General features: G+C 41.0%; 2 protein-coding genes across 2 annotated transcripts; both read right to left on the minus strand.

Annotated features, from left to right (window-relative positions):
* Window positions 1–357: 357 nt before the first annotated feature.
* On the minus strand, window positions 358–5,427 carry LOC106699934 (sterile alpha motif domain-containing protein 9-like). The gene is made up of 2 exons (XM_014472559.2): window positions 5,418–5,427; window positions 358–3,675 (listed from the first exon to the last, which is right to left on the minus strand). Exon 2 carries the CDS (start codon window positions 3,602–3,604, stop codon window positions 1,103–1,105), a length of 2,502 nt encoding a protein of 833 aa, XP_014328045.1. The 5' UTR covers window positions 3,605–3,675; window positions 5,418–5,427; the 3' UTR covers window positions 358–1,102.
* A 2,461-nt stretch (window positions 5,428–7,888) lies between these two features.
* On the minus strand, window positions 7,889–21,260 carry supt16h (SPT16 homolog, facilitates chromatin remodeling subunit). The gene is made up of 24 exons (XM_005809192.2): window positions 20,897–21,260; window positions 19,250–19,342; window positions 18,769–18,939; window positions 17,741–17,893; window positions 17,506–17,652; window positions 16,979–17,130; window positions 16,493–16,665; window positions 16,314–16,404; window positions 16,159–16,232; window positions 15,979–16,088; window positions 15,450–15,515; window positions 15,259–15,357; window positions 14,758–14,873; window positions 13,958–14,111; window positions 13,732–13,859; window positions 12,896–13,158; window positions 12,688–12,806; window positions 11,676–11,914; window positions 11,516–11,591; window positions 11,072–11,241; window positions 10,846–10,975; window positions 10,061–10,187; window positions 9,899–9,973; window positions 7,889–8,700 (listed from the first exon to the last, which is right to left on the minus strand). Exons 1-24 carry the CDS (start codon window positions 20,960–20,962, stop codon window positions 8,603–8,605), a joined length of 3,090 nt encoding a protein of 1,029 aa, XP_005809249.1. The 5' UTR covers window positions 20,963–21,260; the 3' UTR covers window positions 7,889–8,602.
* Window positions 21,261–22,176: the final 916 nt, after the last annotated feature.

Below are 22,176 nucleotides of genomic sequence, written 5' to 3' on the forward strand. Positions count from 1 at the left end.
AGTTCTAGATTTCTATGGAGAAAAAAATGGATTTTAAAATCCACAGATTCAATGCCAAAGTGTAGGAAGTTTCAATTCAACAAATGTAAAGCTTGCTTAAAGCACAAAATGTTTTTTTTACAAATGTTATTATTAATATATTTTGGTTAATATCTGCTCTGAACGCTGTTTAAGGTTGACGTCCCATTGAACATTGTTTATGTCTGTGACAGTAGACCAAAGGACAATTTTATTTTCCCAGCTTCACTCTCCGAAAGGCAGCCGGACGTAGACGGGATCTAAGGGTTGCTATGGCAACATGCCAGCCCTACGATGACCCAAAGTTTAAGATTCCTTAGTTTATTATTTGTGCAGAGATACATGAGGTGAAATGCCAGTGGAGAGAGGAGTATGAGCATCTTATTTACATCCAGGGAAACAGGAAGTGATGGATCGCAAACCGAATGTTCCTGGACACCATCAATTCAGAAACATAAATTATAAGTAATAAAAGAGGTCCGTTCAATGATTTATTGAATTTATAGATGCTGGCACAACTGATTATCTTAGATTGATGATTATTTTATGATTTACTCTGTGTGATTATTTGCCTTTCTGTATAAAGATACTAAAACAAAAGGTATGCAATGTTTTATAATATGAACACTGAACCACCCATAACATTTTGAAAAGGAAAAAAATCTTTCATACTTAAGGTAATAACACACAAAGATCCAGTATTTTGTTATTATTATTATTATTATTATTATTATTATTATTATTATTATTATTATTATTTACTTAATGAACAACTCAGATTTATGGAACAAATCAACTTCCAAGCAGTCCAGACCAAAAACATGAGCATGAAATTCATGCATGATAGATTAGCAATAACACAAGCTGTTTAACACACTCGTTGGGCTTATCAAAAGTCAAAGCGTAACACACACTGTGTCACTAACATTTTTAGTCATGTGACTTAAAAAAACTAACATCAGAAATATGTAGGATATTCTTTTTTTTTTAAAAAAGACATGTTTGAATAATGTTTTCTCATTCAAAAGCAACAGTGTTTTGTTTTGTCGCCTTGTCGCTTTGTATGGGAACCTTCATGACGTCTTCAGGGGCCCTTAAAGGTTCCTCCTGCAGCTGGCACTTTGAAGACGACAGGACCCCTGATGTCCAAGCCAAGATAAAAATACACGGGGCTCTGTGCCGGAGTGCTAGATTTACACTCTGTTCTGGCTTGCACTTTCTTCCCCCCAACAGTAACAATCACAACCTTCGGCTTCATTGTAAAAGTCACATCTGACAGGGGGACTGGCTGAAGCATCTCTTGGACTTGTGGCAGCTGCCACGCCTTCCAACTCGTCCACATCTTATTGATTTTCCTTCTTTTCACTCCGTTTTTGTTTGGGACGTTGCCAAGCTCTGCTGCCACCACGCGTTCCACCGCTGCATCCAGTCTAGACCTGTGGATCCATCTGCTAAGTCCAGAGCCCTTCCCTAGAAAAAACAGTGGCAACAGGTAACGACCTCGAAGGTACTTGTCGTAGACTTCGAGATAGGCCTTGTCCATTAGGGCGACACAGTCTTCCAGGTCACAGCTCAGACCAGAAGATGGCTGTTCAGATTCTTTTCCTGTGTTTGCTTCCTCCAAAGTTTGGTCTCGAAGCTGTTCCTCTGGCCAGAACAACAGCAGGACCAAAAGGTAAAACTCTGGGTGTCTTTGTGTCACCACAGTAAGCATGTGTCTCTTAAGTATTGCCTGAAGTTCTCTAACCAGGCCGCGTTGAGGAGAGTGGGGATCCTTGTTGCTCAGGATGATGTTTGAAAGGATGTACCTCTCTGCCACTTTGACATCATTTACATTTTTCTTATAAGTAGCCTTTAAATAATCTCGAGTTTGCTCCAACTGCAGCCGTGTTTTCTCTGTCACCCCAAACTTGAAGGCTCGTTTTTCCTTCGACACGAAAAGGCCGTGATTCAGACAACTGAGAAGAGCTGGGAAGCTGGTGGAGTTAGCTGCGTCTTCTGCTGTGTATTGTTGATAGCAAGAGGCAACATCTCTCCAAATGTAATCTGGTTCCACGGTTGTCTTGTGAGGCTTGCCAAGGTTGGAGTAGCTGAGATACTGTTCAAAAAACTCAAACTTGTCTATTACTTTAGATTTTAGTTTCTCCCTGAATGGATTGCAACGTTTATGTTTCTCAGCAACTATCTTGGCTACTTGAATAAAACCAAATTTTCCTCGGTTGTTGAACAAATTTGTTTCGTCAGCACATTCATTCTCAGCTTTCTTCTCCACATTTCTGAAGGCTTCAATGGCTTTCTCTGCCATATCATTTACGTCACTAGGTGATGTGATTTTCTTTCTTAACCAGTTCTTATACACCTGTCCAAGGGTGTCAGCAGTAAAAGAGTTTTTCAAATCTCTACTGATAGCTTCTTGTGCCCATTCTTCTGCTTCTTTATAGTCTATGTCATGTTGGTAATACAAGCGAGCAATTGTTTGAGGATAGATGAACTTGTCTTGAAATATCTGGGAAGCCTGTTTTAGTACATCAAGAGCTTCAGCAGAACCCTCCATTGTCAATATGTCTTCTATCAACGTTGAGAACATCCTTTTGCTGTTCTCATTCTTTTCTCTCTGTGTCAGTAGTTCTTTCATCAATTTGACTATGCCAGGTTGGGCTTGGTCTCCGCAAAGTGAAACTACACAGTTGGATGCGATGGAACTTCTGGAAATCTCCAGGGCAGCCAGTTGCTCCAAAGATCTATTTGCAATATCCGGGTGAATCATGCACACACCTTGACCGGAGTCTCTGTTGAGACTGAGGAATGGCTTCGCTTTTTCTTCAAGTGGAGAATCGTCGAGGATCTCCTGGCACTTTTGCATGAGCAGGTAGGAGTTTGGAACATACGCGCTCAACAGCGCCAAGATAGAGAACAACTTTGTGTTGTCGGAATCTGGGCAGTTTTCAACGTATACAAATATGTCTGATTTAAAAAGACAGAAAAAGAAGTCTAGAAATGACGTCACATTCATATTCGAAGTCACAGTTCTTTCTGAGCTACTTCCTGTAGTCGTCGTTTGCAGCGCCATGCTCTCTTTCCCCGTGATTTCTTTAGTCAGGCGTAAGGAGACATCTTTGCTGTTTTCCACCACATTGCTCCCTGTCAGTACATTTCTGAGGGAACTGACTGTATGCGGTTGGACTTTATCCCCACAAAGTAATTCTATGCAATCCTTCACTATAGCATTTTTGCTAATGTTCAGGTCAGCTAGTAGCTCCAAACAGCTGTTGGCCACATCTGTGTTTATCACATGCACGGCGTGACTGGACACCGTGATGAAGCAGGAAAAAGGCTCCATTCTTGTCTCAAAGGGAGGCTCTCCACGGCTGGGATCAGGCGGCCCGAGGATTTGTTGACAGTCTCGAAAGTCCAACTTGAACTCCGGATCGTGTGCGTTCAGCAAGGCCAACACTGAAAACAGCTTTGTGTTGGTGGACACTGGCTTGTCTCGCACATATGCAGAAATGCGTGGTTTGTGAAGGAGAAATGAATGTTCAGAGGCACTGAGGTCAGGGGTCACACTTTCCCCTGAGTTGCTTTCCATTGCGGCCTCTCCAGATGGAAGAGATGTCGTCTTTGTGCTCGGGAACAAACCGTTCACAGCCGTTTCAATACCTAAATCAGAGAAGAGATTGTCAGAGACTTTAAAAAATATAAATACACTCATCAAATAGTAATTGTACTAACTGGTGCATAAAAAGCAACTAAATGGGCAATATGTTCTCAGGGTGCATTTGAAAGGAGTAGAAAAAGACTCAAAACCTCTGGGCAGAAATGTTGAAATTTCTTCTGTGAATTTCAATCATTTCTGAAATGAATTACATTTTAAATTGCCCATCTGTAATATTACCTTATGACAATTTTAGAGAAGAGCCTGTCCCGAAAACACTGACAGATAAGGACCAACCCTGCAGCTACCAAAGATCACATGAATACTAGTATCTAGAGGCTGCCTTCCTGTGCTAAAGCAAAATATATGTTGCCATACACGTATTTTAGTGTAGGCCGTGTTAAACAGATTAAGATGCTACGCACTGATTACGAGATGTGAGCAGATTCACCTGTTTTGTGTCAAGTCACGTGACTTTATCATAATTTTAAAAAACCTGACTGTTATGGAGTAATGTCGTTCAGAATAGTGTTTGTAAATCAGCCGGAGACATTTTTAAGATTTCTCTTAATGAAATCTTGCTGTAAGGAAGTAGAATGATTCAACCATGCAACTAGATCACTCAAATGTAAATTGTATTGACTCAATGAAAGAAGTGTTTCAGATTGTAAAAAAAAAAAAAAAAATCTTTATAAAAAGTGTCTTTAAATTTTCGACTTTTATGTTCCTAGGTTTATATTATAAATAATAAGAATGTGAAGGTCCATGCTATGACAATAGGCGTAGGCTAGAAGGTAGTTTGATCAACCAATCAAGATAGGTGAATAGGTGACTAATCACAAAATTTAAAGAAATGAAACTGCTCCTGGGTATTAGACTAATAATGGTCATAATAAACACCTATTTAAGTCATTAAACTCAGCCACACCTTGGTAATTTCTATACTGAAATAGTCAGCGATGTTAAAACATCTGCTGATCCTGACAACACAAATCCTGGACACATCGATGAATCATCAGACGGTTTGCCTCACTCCTAAACCCACCTGAGCCAGCAGACTCAGTGAGTCGCATAGCGAACAGGGACTACGCAAGGGAAACAAATTTCAGGAGAGAAGTGGAAATATTCTCTCTGACACGGATTAAGACCTTAAAACATGGAAGGTAAGGCTGAATTTATGTTCTTGGCTCGATGAAGGGAGCCGTCTTCGTTGCAGATGCCAAAAAAAAAAAGAACTGTGTCATCTGCCAACAGCACAGATGACCCCCAGAGGTTCCTAACCCAGACGACCTTCTCTCCACGACGACCGTCTCTCCATGACGACCGTCTCTCCATGATGACTTGAAGCACAAACAAGTGTAAAGAAACCGGTCACAACTCTCCCCTTGGTTTACTGAAACGTAATGCTGCATAACTCCGGGTCACGATGAGCTGCGTTTTCTGTGAAACTGGTTTGACTGTTTGTAGTAAACGTGATTCTTTCATGATGAAAAAAAAACATATTTAACCAAACAAGTTGATCTTACATTAAATGGGTTTCTCCAGCAAAAAAAAAAGAAAAAAAGGTTGAACAGACAAATCACAGATGAAAGGTGTAACGTTTAGAGGATCTAACGGTGAAAATCTTTGCAAACTGTCGAAAATGGATTTCAACCAGATTTTAACTTAAAAGATAAAACAATAGATGAATGATACATTTTCCAAACACTGCATAGAGACAGATTAACACACAATCTCACCTTCTTACCTGTTAAGAGTTCCAGCAGGTGTGCAGCTGACCGAGCCTTCAGACGAGGCTATTTATTGCAAACTGCGACAGGACCCTCCCTGTTTTTTGAATACTTTTATCGTTTAGTATCGTGGTATTTCTCTGAGTCACATTGTTCACATTGTTCACAATAAACATATCAGCTGTTCTACGCCAGCAGGTCAAGCCTGAACGATCAGATGCCACGCAACATAAGTTGTGTTTCTTTAGAAGTGAAGGTTAGATTCTGTTTTCCTGTAAACCGGAGCGTTAAGAGAAAACGTGTGCATGTATTTTGATATTTATACACACACACTCAGATATATATCTGATATAAATGTATTATATCAGATATATATCTGTGAATAGATAGTCAGATAAGGCAGATGATTTCTCTTATCTCTTTTCAAGCATGAAAATATGAAATCAAACAACTGGTGGTGAAAACTGACACAAAGCAAAGTGCCACATTTTGACCCTCATGCCATGGTCATAAAACAAAATAAATAAAATTATATATATATTTTTTAAGGACGCCATACCTTAACTCTACCAGGTCCCTGAACAACAACACTCTTTGGTGTGGAAGTGATCAGTAACAGCGAAGTATTAATAATAGAAAAAAGGCTGTAGGACGTCATTTCAGAGGAAACTTATTTTCAGTTGCGGCAGGTTTGAGCCTCTATAGCAAAGAAATCTCCATTTTATTCACGTTGGTTTGTTTTCTCCTTTGTCATTTTGTGCTTTTGCGGTTTTGGTCACAGCGACATCCATTTTTTAAATTTTTTTTATTACACAAAACCTGATCCAAGATTAAATTTGAAGAATTTGTCTCATCTGAATTAAGCTGCACGTTTGACTTACAGTAAACCAAACCCAGTGACTCTCAAACTATTGCTAAATATGTAACCCGTGCTGGAAAAGAAGCGTTGTCCATTTCCTGTAAATGCTGTAAATCAAATATTTCACAATCGCTGCCGTCAGTAAATCTTGCAGCAGGAAGTCGTTGCACCTGATAGTTATTACAACACGAGAGCCGACTAATAAACGTCGGCTGTGAAAATGAAACTAGACGAGAAAAGGTAATAACAGTACAACAAATTGAATCAGCTCAGAGGCTGTACAGTATGTTGACGTGCACACACATATAATCATTTCACTAATATGCGTTCATACATTTTTCTAAAAAGTATCCAGGATGTCCTTTTGTTTTCTGGAACTCTTGAACAACCTCCAGTGAAACCACAGGCTGCAAGTGCATGGAAACATAACAAACATTTTCTCACAGCAGGTGAACAAACGGTGCCGCACTGTTTCACAGAAGAAGAAACTCGGCTTCTTTATTTCAAATGAGTTTCCCATCAAATGAAACTGATGTACACAGCAGCGTGTGTAAGTGGTTTATTCTGTACACCCTCTGGACTTTAGGTGTCTGCACAGCATGAATGATTCATTTCACTCGTAATGTCTTGCAGAAATACTCGTGACCTTTGAACCCCCTCACATTTTGTGGTGTTTACACCAGTTTCACGTTTAAGATGAAACAGATGATTCTGGTCATTAGGGCCAAAATGTGAGCTTGAGTTTCTTGGTTCAAGAAAAACATGTAAAATGTAGTTGGTTTTTTTTCACTGCAATAGTCTTGAGTTTCCACTTGTAACAAGATGTGATTCTCACCAGAATTATATTTTTAAAATATAGTCTGGTTTGCTCAAAAAGTCAAGGACTCTCACAGGAAGACATTGGAACCTGTGCAGTAATTAACGAGTGGGGGAAAAAAATCAAGAAGTTGTGGACTGTGGGCCTCTTTCGTCTTTGTATCTCCCTTCAACACCCAAGTTTCAAATCTCCGTACAATTAAAATAAGCAAAAACATCCAGACGCAGTTCTTTAAATGTGAGTAAATATATTTAAACAATAAAATGACCCTGCTGTGTTATAAAGAACCTGACCTACAAGAGCACCTGGACGTAAAACATGGCAACCAGAAATGGTTGTCTTGTACTTTCAGTAATTTTCCCCAAATTTGTACATCTTGTTTTAATATTTTTAAGCTTCCTGTATTATTATACTAACAGTGATTTATTTTTCTATTCTGCCGCTGTATTGAAACCCGTCTCCACTCCATGTTTTAATCCCGAGGCAGCTACATCCATCTCTATGCAGATGATATGCTGTTCCACTTGTTCCCACATATTCACACGTATTCTATCGTTGCTACCTTCACCATCTTTCAGTCAAGCACACACATTCAATAATCCGGGCTCAAAATACATCACAGTATCATCTGCAAACGTCATAATTCACGTCCCTCTTCCTGGCAGACGTTTCCTGCTTGACCTCATCCATCAGCCTCACCTTAACTAGAAATAGACTCAAATCTAGTTCCCTCATCCACCATCGCCAACTCAATACCTCTTCACCCTATTTATATAACTTAAAATCTGAAGAAATCCCCAATGGAAACAAACTACTTTCTTTTAATTTTATTACAAAAACAAAAAACAGATTTTCAGAATCAACAGTACATCTATTGTGATACAACAAAAAGGGAAACGTAGGACAAGTGTGAGGAGGATGGTGTGTGTGTGTGTGTGTGTGTGTGTGTTCCAATGGGCTTTACAAAGTCCATTAGAAAAACAAAAACAATCAGGAAAGGTGAATGCTCTTGTTTGTCATCACATTTTAATAGAGAAGAAAAAGGGAAAAAAAAAAATAGTTGAGATGAAGAATCACAGGTTTCTCAGTTTTATATAAAAACACTTTGCGGAGGCGATGGCAGGCCGTCTTTTATTATCCGTCATATTAAGAAACCAGTATTATCTTAAACAGAAAACAACTTGCAATAAAAACCCATGAACACACACACACACACAAAAAAAACCAAAAATAGTAGCTGGCTGAAGAACAGAGTAAGTTGGGAATGAACATGATGAAAAGCTGTTGAATGAAGTGTGACTGCTGGTTCTTCTGTCGTCACGAGAAACTTCACAAACCCCCCAAAAAAGGGACGAAGAAAAATGGGGGGAGACCTTCTACATCTATGTACAGATTGTTTGTCTGAAAATGTGTGTGTGTGTGATTTTGGGAAAAAAAAAAAAAAAAAAAAAGCCACAGAAGGGATAAAAGGAAAAAGGCGGGATGGTAAAATGGGTTTGGCAGTGTGTGTGTGTGTGTGAGTCAGTTTAGGACCGCCGCTTCTTTTTACTGGGAGGGGCCACTGGGCGTGCCTTCCTCTTCCTGTTGGAAGTGTCCTCGTCTTCATAGTGGCTCTCTTTGTCAGCTGCAGAGCGGAAGGAGAAACCGATTACCCAGACGACTGCGGAGGGTTAAAAACAGTCGCAACACAACTGGCTTTTCAGTTGTGTAAAGCTGAAAGACACTTAGTCAATAAGCCTTGCAGACGTAATAAAATGTTGACACCGTCATTCCACTTCACAATAATACCCCACATTGTGATGGTTTACCACATTCAAATGACAAAAACGTATTAAAAAAATGGCCTGAATACTTTTGCACCTTGGAAGGTTTCAGCTGAGGAGTAACGACAATCAAAAAAGAAAAGGAAAAAAAAAAAGGTAAACAGAAACAGAAGCTCACCAGCGATAAAGGATACATTTTAATGGCTTTGTGACTTTGTGCCAATGGCCATCAGCTGCAGCTTGGGGTCAAAGGCCAAGGCACTGGGCTGATGGGGGAACCCATGTGAAGCAGGATTGTCGCAGGATTACGGCGCAAATTATTTTTCTTTAACCATTCAGCCCAGACAACGGTTTGTAATCTTGCTACAAGAACAACCAATGTGTTTCAATCCTGCATTGGTCAGAAATCGTTGTCGATTTTCAGCCTCAGCTGTTCGCAAACATTTGATCTTTCTGATTCTGTAAGAGAATCTTTACTCGGTATGGGTGACCGCACCGAAGAGTGTGACCAGAGCCCATTTTTGAGTTTCCAACCAGCAGATCAAGGTGAAAACTGGCTGATTGTGGTCAACAGTCTATCTTGGTGCATCTCTATAAACAGTCTTCATTTGGAAAACAGATCTGATTTACCTGAAGTTCAAAAGAAGTTGTAAAAAGTCAAAGGATTTTGATCTTTGCTGTCATTACAGCGCAGGAAGTCAGGGAAATATCCGAAGACTGTAACTTGTACTAAAGATAAACAAACAATAGCAGCTACACTGCACAAACACAAAACCTCACCAAGTAATATTGGTCTAGTTTCTAGTGCAAATATCTTAGTACACCAGAAAAAAAAAAAAACTAACTTAAAAGCAACTTTTCAGCAAAATATAGGGGCTTGTTTTAATCATTTAAAAAAACAAATATTGATCAAAAAGCTATAGCTACAGATTATTTCACCTTTAAAGTAGGAATAAGTGGAATAATCTGCCAGTCAAACATATACTGGACCAAAATTACTTGGTAAAATTTTGTGTTTTTGCAGCGTGGTCTCCATGGAAACCATGTGCAGACACGAACCTTTCCTGGCCTCCTCCTCCAGCTCGTCCCAGTCTTTGCCGCTCTCCTCCTCGCTGCCCAGCGAAGCGCTGTAATCTGCACCCAGACAGGAAGTTGAGTTCAGCCAGCGCCTTAGAGTGGCGAGACAAGTCTTGGCCAAAACGTGGAGCAGGAGTATCGTACCAGAGTCTTCCGTCTCCGAGCTGTAGTCTTCGTCGCTGTCTTCCTCCTCCTCCTCCTCCTCGTCGGCAGACGGGTTGAACGTTTCGTCCTCCATCTCGGACTCCGAGTCTTCCTCTGCGCCGCTTCCCTAAAACAACAAGGAAGATGTGTGGATGAAGTCAATACAACCCAAAGGAAGCTACTAGAATTTTCTCCCAAAAAGTCTGAACAGTTCAGTATTATTTTGATTGTTGCCTCTTATACTTTGCAATATTTTATGACTTGAATAATGGTTATTGTAGTTATTTTAGAACAGCAGTGTTTCCATTACAAATTAGTGTAAAACCTTTGTTGATATTCTGCTAATGTCAGGGGGAAAAAAACACAGTTTTGCAATTGAGGTGTTTTCATAAAATAAGAAACAAAATTAAAATCACAAGTTTGCTCACAAGATAAGTCATAAAAAAACAAAAACATGATCCTCCAACCACTTCCTGTCGTCATTTTCTTTGTCGTTTCTGCCAGTAGTAACATTCGGTTATTGATTATATGACTCGTGTGATGTAGAAACAAAGCATTTCCATTGAGGTTTTGCAAAATAAACCAATTTTGATACAGCCAACACTTCATCCAAGCTTTTTCCTAATTGGCGTAAAACGAATTTACTTAAGTCAAATTGCGCAATTATACAGTCAACGGAAACGCAGCTACTGCTGTGCCTTTGTGCAATTATAATAAAGTAAGTCTGAATCTAAGAACTAAAGTGAATCCAGTTTGTTTTAATCATGTAAGCAACTAAAGCTCACCTCGCTCTCTGGGTCTAAGAACGACCAGCCTCCCTGCTCGAAGAAACCCTCTGGATCGTCAACGATGGTCTTCATGATCTTGGTCCAGTTCAAAGACTGGACTCCTTCTGTGTACTTGATGTCACATGAGCTGAAAAACAAAACAAACACACAAAATAAACATTCAAAATAAATGAGTGAAAAAGTGGAAAAACAAAATCCTGTAGTCAACTGAACTGTCTCGTACTTGAGCCACTCCTTGATCGGGTCCAGGGAGTTGACAGGCACTGCGTTGATCATGGTGACCTTTTTGCTGTAGTCCTTGTAGACGATGACGACGTCGAAGTTCTTGAGGTGGAACTGAACGCGCTCGAAATGGACCAACTCCACCTCGTCGAGAGTCACCACGAATGGCGGCTAAAAGCAGCGAGATTTAGACTCAAAACAAAACTGTGCCGAATATTTTTTAAAGGGGTATTATGTCTTTTTCAGCCACATAGCGCCATTTTATAGCACAATCAACTGAAGTAACCAAGTTAGCTTCAGCTGTTTGAAAAATGCTGCACATTTATGACTTGAATGAAATAGGACTTCCTAGTTATGGCCTTGAAATTGAGTAAAAGTTGATTTTACATGATACTGCCCCCTTAAGAAGATGAGAATTACATCTCAAAACTTTCAGTGTTCTCACCCATTCTGTAACGTTGATGAGGGAACTGGATGTTGGCTGTAATAAGCAAGTACTCCTGTAGGGGGCGCCCTGGAACCTGAGGACAAACATCTGTTAGCACACCTCCTTGTTTTCAGGCCACATTCATTTCCTTTCAGTTCACGGATCCCCGTTTCCGTACCCCAGGTCCCTGAAGGGAACCTCGAACTCCAGCTCCTCCTTCGTCAGCGTCTCCACCTTCTCGATGAAGTTCTTGAACGCCGACTTGAGCTTGTGCCTCATCTCGCGCTCCATCTGCTCGGCGTACAGGTCGTCCCTGTCGTGCATGTGTTGGTGTTTGCCCAGGTCCGTGGTGATCTCCCCGACCTCGGTGTAGAACTGCACGTCCGTGTGGCGCCTCTTGCCGAACATGATGGCGTTCTAGGGGACAAGCCAAAAGGTCGAAGGTCAGACGTTGGTTGGAGTTGGCTAATTAGCGACCACTTTGAGATAGAATTAAAGAATGCGTGGAAGAGAAACCAACAGGTTTTTGGCAAAGGGACAAAAAGAGGAAGAGGAAACAGAGAAAAGTATTCAAACTCCGACTGCCCTCTATTTTTGGAAAATCTTATGTTCAACACAAAGTATTTGCCTTTTTATAACCAAGCTTTTATAATAACAGAACCATGTCTATCCAAAAACTTTTACTAAAAAGCCGACTTACCTGCACACAAATCGGGTTTTATCTAATTTATTAAACTTAGAAAAATATCAGCAAGTGTTTGAAAGAAAGCAACTCGACTCCAGTCCTTAAAACCCGAGGATAAATGTGTTCAACAGAGCCTTAAAGAATTCGAAAACTATACAAGAAACGTGCAGAATCCATTTTATGTTCTGGATCTACATTGAATAACATGCTTCGCACAAAAAACATAAAAAGTTGAACTACTTTTTTTATTTCCCGGAAAAAAATTGGACCCATTTTCTTCATTTTGGGTGATCTGCAAACAGCCGATACTCACATGAGAAATCGACCTCATCTTACTTTGAAAAGGCCCAGAAATCACCCAAACGTAGCACACTTAGCAACTTTGTTACAATTTTTAGCAACATTTCAGTCAAAAATAAATAATTAAATAAATCATATCGGCCAAAATAGCGTTGAGTACTTCTGCCAACTCATTAGGTTTTACTTTAGGAGTTAGTAAGTGTACCTTTAGGTGGAAGTGTAGGACGATGATCATCTCCCCGTCACACGGCTGGAAGATGGCGTGTTTAATGTTGTTGTAAAGAATGTCCACTTTATCGCCGCGTACCGACGTGAAACGGAAACCTGAGGGGAAAAGAACAACCGACAGAACTCAGCGTCGTCCCGTCCGGCTTCCGTGAACCTCGTTGCCGCAACGCTTCCGCCCTCCCTACCGTTGGTGTGCGCCTCCAGCGAGCCCTGCATCCTCTTCTGGGCGATGTTGGGCCGGATGTAGAGGTCTTTGAGCTTGGGGTTGCTGCGGTTCAGGTTGATGACCAGCGAGTCCTGCTTCACGATGCCCTCCTTCTCCTTCTCCTCGGCCTCCCGTGTCTTGTAGCGCTTCTGGACCTCCTTGATGATCCGGAAGGCGTTCTGCAGGTTGGTGGACGGCACCGACGTGTCGCCGGGGGCCTTCAGGTTGGACGCCCGGTACGTGCTGACAGAGGGGAGAGAGGGGCGAGCAAGGTCATCGACATGAGAAAAATCCACTTTATACAAATTTAGAAAAACAGCAGGTTTCACTCCTGGATTAATTGATTCATCGTGATGAATCAATTACTGGACTCATCGATTAATCGTTAACTGGAGTACACAGACTCAAACAACAATCATTTGGTAAAAAAAAAAAGAAGCAGGAATTAAGTCAAAACTGTACAAAATATATGTATACATTTAAGACAAATATAACTATCTTAAATTTAAGAGACATTTTTATGTCTGTAAATATTTTAACTTCACCTGGTCCAAATTCCCAAAGGGAATCTTGTCATATTTCAGGCAACAACATGCGATAAAATGTTATATTTTTTGAAAAAAATAAACTGTTTATTGTCGTTTATTGTTTATCTACATTTGTAATGTATTTCCTAGGTGGTTAAATGAAAAATTTGCAGAATGTGCCAATTTTATTTTATCCGATTAATCGATTAATCGTCTGAATAATTGATTACTAAAATAATCATCAGTTGCAGCAGACAGTAGAGCATTATGTTTCTGTAGAAATACTCACATTTCTTTGACAAACGTGGCGTCGGGATTGGGGAAGATGTTTCCCTCCTGTCGTCCCAGAGAGCTGCCGGGGACGTAGAAGTTGATTCTCAGGTAGGTGTAGTCGCCCTCTACAGACATGCTAATGTTCTGAAACATTAAAAAAAAGCAGACACAAATGCATGATTAAAGTGATTCATTTTACTTTAAAAATTGCTGGAGTCTGAATTTTAAAGTACGGGGCTTACCTTAATGGTTGCGATGTGAAACGGCGTGGCGATGCCAAAAACGGGCATGATAACCGTCTCGTATTTCTTGTCGATGTGAATCTTCATTTCCCTGATTTCCTTCTCTTTGGGCATCTGAGAGACGTTCTTGTACGACACGTTTGATTTTCTGGCTCTGGGAGGAAATGGAGGGACGGTTCAGGCTTCGCACACATTTCCCACAGTGACATTCAAGAACTTTTCAAAAATCGCCAAGCTGAGGAATCTAACTTTTCAACATTGTTCTTATCTCCACACTTTGGCTCACTCTGAACTCTGCAAACCGGCAGAGTGAATTAGTGGAAAAAATAAAATAAAAATCCTGATTTTCTAAAAATTTAATCTTGAAAAAAAAAAAAAAAATCTAATTTTCATTCATCAATAACATGGATTAATCAAATGTTAATTTGATACATGCTAATGATCAATAACATAGATTTTGATTAATCACGATTAATTGATTACTTTTGATTAATCAATAACACTGTTTAATCAAATGTTAATGATGGATAATTTTTTTAATTAATCATGATTATTTGAATTCTTTCGATTAATTGATAACATTGATTAGTCAAATGTTCATTTGATGCATGTTAATGATATACAACAGATTTTTGATTTATCTAGTATTTATGATTAATTGATAACACTTATCAAATGTTAATTTGATTAAATCAATTAATCAAATAAAATTTGATTAATCGAAGTTGACTAATTGATCTGAAGGCAAACTAGGTACATTTATGAGAGGAAGAAACGTTTCCAAAACTCCCAACACTCACTTCTGGATGTGCTGCTCTCCTTTCTGCTCCGTCAGGCGCCGCTTGGCCTCCTCGTTCAGGTTGTTGGCCAGCTCCTTCTGGTGAGCGCGCCTCTTCTCCTCCGCCGTCATCTCGTTCTACGTTCCATTTGCAAAATAACACAGAAAAACAAAATCATTACTTAAAGGAACCAAATTATTATTTTTAAGATGATGAGCACAACATACATGCAGAAAACAGACTTGTATCGAGATATGTGGTGGAGAAAAAAAAAACACTTGGAAACACAAAAACCAAGTAAAAGTTGTTGAAATCAAAATGGCAGTCTTTCCCATCAGCAGGGTTTTTTTTAAATATATATATATATCACTGAATCGGTTCAGCTGATGAGATTTTAGGATAAAACTCTGAATACTTACCTTCCCAAGTAGCTGATAGAGTACAGAGACATTCACACCATCAGGACAGCGCAAACACTAAATCAGCAGTCAGGTGAGGAACAACACAGAGGACCGCACTCACTCTGGTTCTGTCTGCCAGCAGGGCGGCGCTCCGGGCTCCCTTCCCCAGCAGCTCCTCGGCGTCATCGCCTTCCTCCTCCTCGTCTTCTTCATCGTCATTCTAACAAAAGCAAAAACGATTGATAAGGCTACTGGTGATCCGTTTTCCTTGCTCAGAATAAAGAAAAAGATTGAGACGAAGAGAAAACCTGCCTTCAAGAAGATGGCCACGTTCTTGATCTTTTTCTTGACAGGAGTGAGTATCGTGGCGGCCTCTTCCTGCCAGACAAAACGCCCAGGTTCAAATCAAACAGAAAAACTCATGACAACTTCACGCAGCAGCAACGACTTCAAAACATTCACATTAAGGAAGTTCTATGAAATGTTGAAAAGAACCGCTTTCTCTAGAGCTGTAAAAAGGAGCCAGGATTCCCTGCGCTATAGTCCGCTTCCTGGTTTTGGAGCGATCTCTGGTCTGCTTGGCATTCGCATTCGAACCGCACCAGAGTTCACTTCAACCGAACCGAAACAGAGGCAGAGTTCGCTTTTTTGGGAGTTTTTTTATTACGCGTTCACGCCTATCCAAACGAACCGGACTTTCTAGGCAATCGAACCAGAGTTCAATTAAAGCAGACTAAACAAGGAACAATTTAAGGATTCACAGACGTCCTGATTAACGGAGAGCGAACAGGTGACGGTCTGGATCAAACAACCACACTTATTTTTTTTAAAAAGACCTCACCTCATTGATTTGAACTGTGTCGCCGAGGAACAAGGCGTACTTCTGCTCCTCCTTCTTGGCGTCTTTGTTGATCAGGTCGGAGAGGCCCAGGCTGATGCTCAGCACCATGCCTGATGGAGACAGCAGGTGTTAGCAAAGAGGCAGTGCAGTAAAACCCAAGGGTAGAGCTGATGTGCTCACCTTTTTTCAGTTTGTACTGGTTCTTAGCGTTCAACACCAGAGAGCCTTCTCTGAACTCGATGCCCATGGCAAAGCTGGGAAGAAAACACAGAGATGAGCGTGTGGACGGTGTATGAACGCGGCGCTGAGAGGAGGCTGCGCCGCTCTGCCTTTACCCCAGGTTCTTCGTCAGCTTCGCCACGAGGTCCGGCTTCTCTTTCTTCACGTACTCCATGACGGCGTTGTAGGCGTCGCAGATTTTCATGCCTTGCGGGAGGAAAAGATGTCACCGGTTTACGGTTTTACTGCTTCAGCTGTAATGATCGAGAAGCTGGGAGCATTTCCAGACGCTCACCGTGCTTGAGCTCCTTCAGCAGCTCCTCCTCCACCTGCAGCAGGAAGTTGTAGTTGTCCTGCATCTCCTGAGAGGGGTCCACCATGAGCGTGCGCACCAGGTTGGAGCAGTAGGACTTGTAGCGGATCCCCATGGCACACGTGATGGCACCGAAGTGCATGTGGTTTTTGTCGCTGGTAAAGAGAAAAATAAAATGGGGAGGACTGATGGGTTGAACACTTCCTGTCATCACAGAATTAGAAGTTGTAGAAGTTTAGTTAATTATAAAAACAAATCTTAGCTTTCAGCTAAGAACAGTTGGCATCATCTAAAGAAAACAGGCAGGTATCCAATTGGTTGGAGTGACATCTAGTGGCCTTATTCGTGCACTACGTCCTTCAACTCCATCGCCTCCTTTCAGTTTGTGGTTTTAGTTTAGTTCTGTCGCGCTAGCTAGCATAAAACGGCAGAAACTAATGAGTCCCTGCAGAGGGGAAGACGGTCTACCTGACGACGCTGAACTTCAGGCTGTAGTTGCCGCCGCTCTGGATGATGGGAGGGTAGCACATCTCCACCGTGGACGGGTCGGCCCCACCCAGGTACTTCTTCTCCTCTATAGCTTTCTCCACAGACTCGGCTAATTTGCTGTGACGCACTTTCTGGTGAGGAGAGCAAAACGGAAGATTAAAGAGAAACGTCCAGGGGAACTACTCTGAGACTGTGTGTAAGGTGTGTGTGTGTCGATAGAGTAACAACTTAAAGCCAGAAGCATCAAATTAGGAAAGTGTTGAACTTCCTAGAGCTTTTATTCTGCACAGGCTATTTTTTATTTGTGGAATCTCCGGATTGAGAAAGAAGGGGTTTCCCCGCAGTGTATTATAAGCCTGGCAACCCACCAGGCTTATAATACACTGCGGGGAAAAGCCCAGTGCATCTTAAGTGGCAATGTCACTCCAGAAAGCAAATTCAAGATTCAGAGCCAGCGAGTGATCAATGAAAACGCACACTGATGTCAACGCCGTCCATCTTCTCACCTCATCTGCGTCGACGATCTCCATGACCCGCTCCTTGAAGAACTTGGAGTAAACCTCTCCGGTGATGGCCGCCGCCTTCTTCATCAGGTTGAGCTCTCCGTCCTCCTTCACCGCCATCGTGTAGGCGACCACAGCGCTGATGTCCACCTGCGCCACACAAACCCAAACGTTGAGCAAGCGACGCGTCGCCTCGCCCTCCTCGGTGAACGACTCGGCGTGTCGAACGCCGCCTCACCCTGTCCAGCCCCTCTGCGCTGAGCGAGTTGCTCCAGCTCTTCATGTACTCCCCGGGGAACTTGTCCTTGCTGAACACGCCTATCGTCTTTCCCTCTTTGCTGCCCTTGATGGCTTCGATCATCTTGTCAAAGTTACCCTTGTTGCTTTCGTTCTGGAAGAGGAGCGGCACAAGAGACATGGTGGTTTGTGACGGCACAGGATTTGCAGGATACAAAAAAATAAAATAAAATGCACACAAATCAATGGGCGTTCACTTCAAGCTCAACAGTCTACTCTTATTATAGCAGCTTATTATTGTGCGTAGTTTCTTTGAATAAAGAAATCTCTCCAGAATTTATTTTACGTTCTTTGTGATTGTTGCGGCCTAAAATGGCTAATTCTGTGGTACTATTTTCAAAAAGTTTCAATTTTTTTTTTTATTTTGGCATTACTTTTGCCATAACACTGTCTTTCAGAAAAGTTTAAATTTCTGTAAATAACCTTCCCAAAAAAAGACATGATTTTAAAACAGTTCATATCTAAAATGCAAACAACATTTTCAACTACATTCTTAAAACAGCACTCTTAATACAAATAAAATCATCATAGCGAGGGATCAATGCACAAAAAAAAAATTATAATCCATGTCTGCCATTCAACTTAACATCTCAAAATGGTTTTTGCGAAAAAGGAAAAAATAAAAGAAGAAAAGAAAGGCAAATGTTACCGTTCAGCATCACACATGACGTTTTCATCTGGCATTTTTGGCTTTCAAAAAAACATCACGAAACAGGAAGTGAAGTTAGAAAAGTAGGAAATGCGCGATCAACCTGGTCAGGTTTTTCGGAAAAGTTGCGATGGCTGGTGAAAATGCGACTTTGTGCAAAATTTGGGAACGATGTATGAATTTACATCAATAGTTGCAATCACAACTGTCTGTACAACACCGAGACTGTTCACAATCAAATCAAAGAATAAACGCCAATTACAAAAAAATAATAATACTTGTCCCATTAGGCATAAACCAACCAGACATCTCCGTGTTACCTTTTCTCTGGTGAGTAGCGTGATGGGCGGCACTCCGTTGGCGTTCTCGTTGCCTTTAGTTATGGCCACCTGCTTGAGGAAATCCACTTTCTTCTTGCTGGCCAGGAAAATTATTTTGGTTTCGCAAAACACCATGATGGTGTCGGTCAGCTCGTAGCCAAACAGCCAGGTCTGCAGCAACAAACAAATAACAAAATAAAGCACTTATATGTGTGATCTGTGAAAACAGATGGGAAAATGCTGCCACTGTCTAACGAAAATTAACAAAACAGCTGACAATCAGATTAAACGAGCACAACAAAGTCTAAGTAAATGAAAATGAAGCTTAAAGAAAACGGGAGCGGAGCTTCGACTTGAGGTAAACTGTAATTTAGAGATCAGATTGAAAGTTTGTGTCCAGGACTCTTAAGTACTGCTAAATGTCGCTGATGGGATCATGCGGGGTTTGGTTGTTGAGGCCTGCACCCACACAAGCACTCACCTGTATGGCTGTGGACTTGGCGTACACAATTTCCTCGTCGACTCCCACGGAAACCACAATGGCGTCGACCTTACCGAACTCATCCTCCGCTTTCTGGAAAACGCACACGAACACACGCACAACATGACGAAGCCGAATGATACAACTTCATATAAAATGCTTTAAATAAAAACAGAAAAATCAACTATTAAGACAGCTTTAGTTAAAACAACGACTTAAAATTATGTGTATTGTAATACACATGTGTAATGCATGTAGTTCTGGTCTTTATAGAGTGATGCTGCATTTCATTTGTGCCTAAAGTCATAGCTTGGATGTGGGAATGTCCAAGTTGAATGTTCCGGTTGGAATTTGGGAAAATATGCGGGATATTCCAAACATTGCACCAATGATGAGCAGCAATACAAGCCAAGGTATTCAGGGTTTCCTCCAGTGTATTATAAGCCTGGCAGGCCACCAGGCTTTACTTGTGCCCCCAACAGGCTGAGCCTTTCTTATTTGAGGTATTTTTTTTTTTCAAATGTTTGGATTTTTTAAGACTTTACACATAATTATCAACATTTTTTAACTCAAAAACACAACGGACCGCTGGATGAATGACTGCTGAGCGCCACAACCACCGGGCTTAACGAGTTTTCTGGTATTTCTTTTTCCATTTTATTGAAACCCATTAGGGAACCTTTCACAAACAGAGACTGCACTGTTACAATTCGATAATGTAATATAAAAGTGTGAGAAGTGTTGTTGAATAGCTACTAAGGGCAATTTTCACCATATTCTATGAACACAGTAGACACAAACATTTTGTTAGGGTAACTCCTATTTTTTTTTTAATTACAATTTCACAATTCATGGGGATATTTTCAGCCAGCTGACTGGCAGTGCGCATCAACAGCCGGGGCAGAATGAGTGCTGAATTACTCTACGCTCGAGACTATGAACACTCTGCTCACCCCGCCACATTCTCCCTCACTTTTAGGTAGTCAGAAAAAGAAAAACAACGAAAGGCTGCAACTTTTTAAATGTTACAACAAAACTAGGAGTAAAAGAATGAAAACTCATTAAACCGCATTAGGAAAACCAAATGAAAAACCCCACAGTCGTCCCTGGCCGTGTAGCTGGGATGCTGACGTTATTGAGATGCTAATTAGCCAGCTAACATTAGCATGTTGTTAACAGTGGAGATGTAAAGCGACAGGAACTGAATATATGTGCAGTTTGTTTAATGTCCCGTAGACCTATATGGACATTTTGCTGCATTTATAGAGCTTTAATGTGATTGGTTTATCAGGGGAGCAGCAGTAACACCGTTACAGGTTAGGTAGTTCGGCTAGCAGGCTAGCTAACGTGGTGAATGTGAGGACTGCTGTGCTAACATGAGGTAGCTAGCCGCTCTGACGGACAGATAAGACAAGAGGGTAGTTTTCAGAAAGTTGCGAGTATCAGGCTCCGCGGCGGGTATCAGGGCAGCGTAGCTACTACTGGTGCCGTGCTGGCTGTTAGGGTCGCGGGCTCAAACGCATTCACACCAACACTCGCCATAGAAAAACCCACGGGCTAACTTAGCGGTTCGGCGGTTTTTACAACTATAGTGAAGTCCAACAGGCTCCCTGAGTCCGACCCGCGCGTCACATCGGTAACAATCACCTTCCAGTTGCTGTATAGCCTCTTGATTCGGCGGTAGTAAGCCTCCTTGTCCAGGTTTACTGCCATGGTGAGTCCCCCTGTCTGCAAACTCCAGCTCCCGGCTTCGCCTCACAGTAGGCCGGATAACGATGACGGCGAGTGTCAACCAACAACAACGCACTTCTTCCCTTTCCACGCCTGCCGAGATCCAAGCACCACGGAGAGATGCTGCAGCCTGCCTTATAATTCCACTGAGGGCCTTTTTAAAATAAAAAAAAAAATCAAGCAATCATGTAAACTAAAACAAATTAGGTTATAAGCATTATTACTTAAAAACGTGCATATAATAGTGTAATGTAAATCCTCCCCCCGTCGTAATTAACTCCTTGTAGCCCCCTCCCTCGTTTCTTCCTGCGCTCCTCTTCCCTCCCCCTTCGAGTATTAACGCATCGCCATCATAAACATTGCTATAAAACTTCACGCAGCCTGACTGCACATTATTGTTTTTATTTATTTGATAAGAATAATCATTTAAGTAAACAATCCCCCCCCCCCCCGCCGTTATGTCGGTCACTTATATTTGATTTTATGGTGCATTGTAGTACACGCCGCACAACAGCGCCCCCTGTCCTGTCTTAACCACGTTGCTTTTTTTTTTTTCCCGCCACAGCGCGTTGTAGATTTTTTTTTTCCCGCCACAATCATTAAACGGATCTGCTGACGTCAATCTCGCGATACAAACTGCGAAGTCAGACGCACACCAGCATTTTTGAGGAAAACTGCAGTTAAGCCATTTATTCTGAAAAATAGCAGCAAAGCACAAATATTAAGATGACGGAGCATTGGAAATTATTGAAAATGGTTATTGAAATGAGGGAAAAACAGCAAATTTACCTATATTTGTTTTGTCTTCAAATATTAAAAATGTATTTACGATTAGCTTATGTAAGTTTAAACTTGACTGTTTCCATAAATGTCTAAAAGTTTTGTCGTATCTGGAGGAACAATAGTGTGTTTGTTCTTTTAAAATCCTCCATTAATTTAAAATACTTTTCTTTCCTTACAAAAACAAGCATTTTACTGATTAATTTTTTTTAATGATTTGATCCATTATTCTTTTATTCCTTGAAATAAATTCAATAATTTCAACTGAAATTCAAAAACAGTTATCATCTGTTCATGTTCATTTCTTGTATTTCTTTATATTTCTGGTCGTTGAAGTCCCTCTGATTTTAATCATTTGTCTAAAAGTAATAAAAAAAATCTAAATAATTTGAGAAAATAGGAAAAGCAAAAACAAA

Source organism: Xiphophorus maculatus, chromosome 14, assembly GCF_002775205.1.
Source record: "Xiphophorus maculatus strain JP 163 A chromosome 14, X_maculatus-5.0-male, whole genome shotgun sequence".
NCBI lineage: Eukaryota > Metazoa > Chordata > Actinopteri > Cyprinodontiformes > Poeciliidae > Xiphophorus > Xiphophorus maculatus.

Coding starts and splice junctions, on each gene's coding strand:
- LOC106699934 (XM_014472559.2), bottom strand. CDS start 3,604: ATGGAAAGCAACTCAGGGGAAAGTGTGACCCCTGACCTCAGTGCCTCT.
- supt16h (XM_005809192.2), bottom strand. CDS start 20,962: ATGGCAGTAAACCTGGACAAGGAGGCTTACTACCGCCGAATCAAGAGG. Junction 15,516..15,978: donor ACACAGTTCAAATCAATGAG/GTGAGGTCTTTT, acceptor TTTGTCTGGCAG/GAAGAGGCCGCCACGATACT. Junction 14,112..14,757: donor GGAGAGCAGCACATCCAGAA/GTGAGTGTTGGG, acceptor ATTTCCTCCCAG/AGCCAGAAAATCAAACGTGT.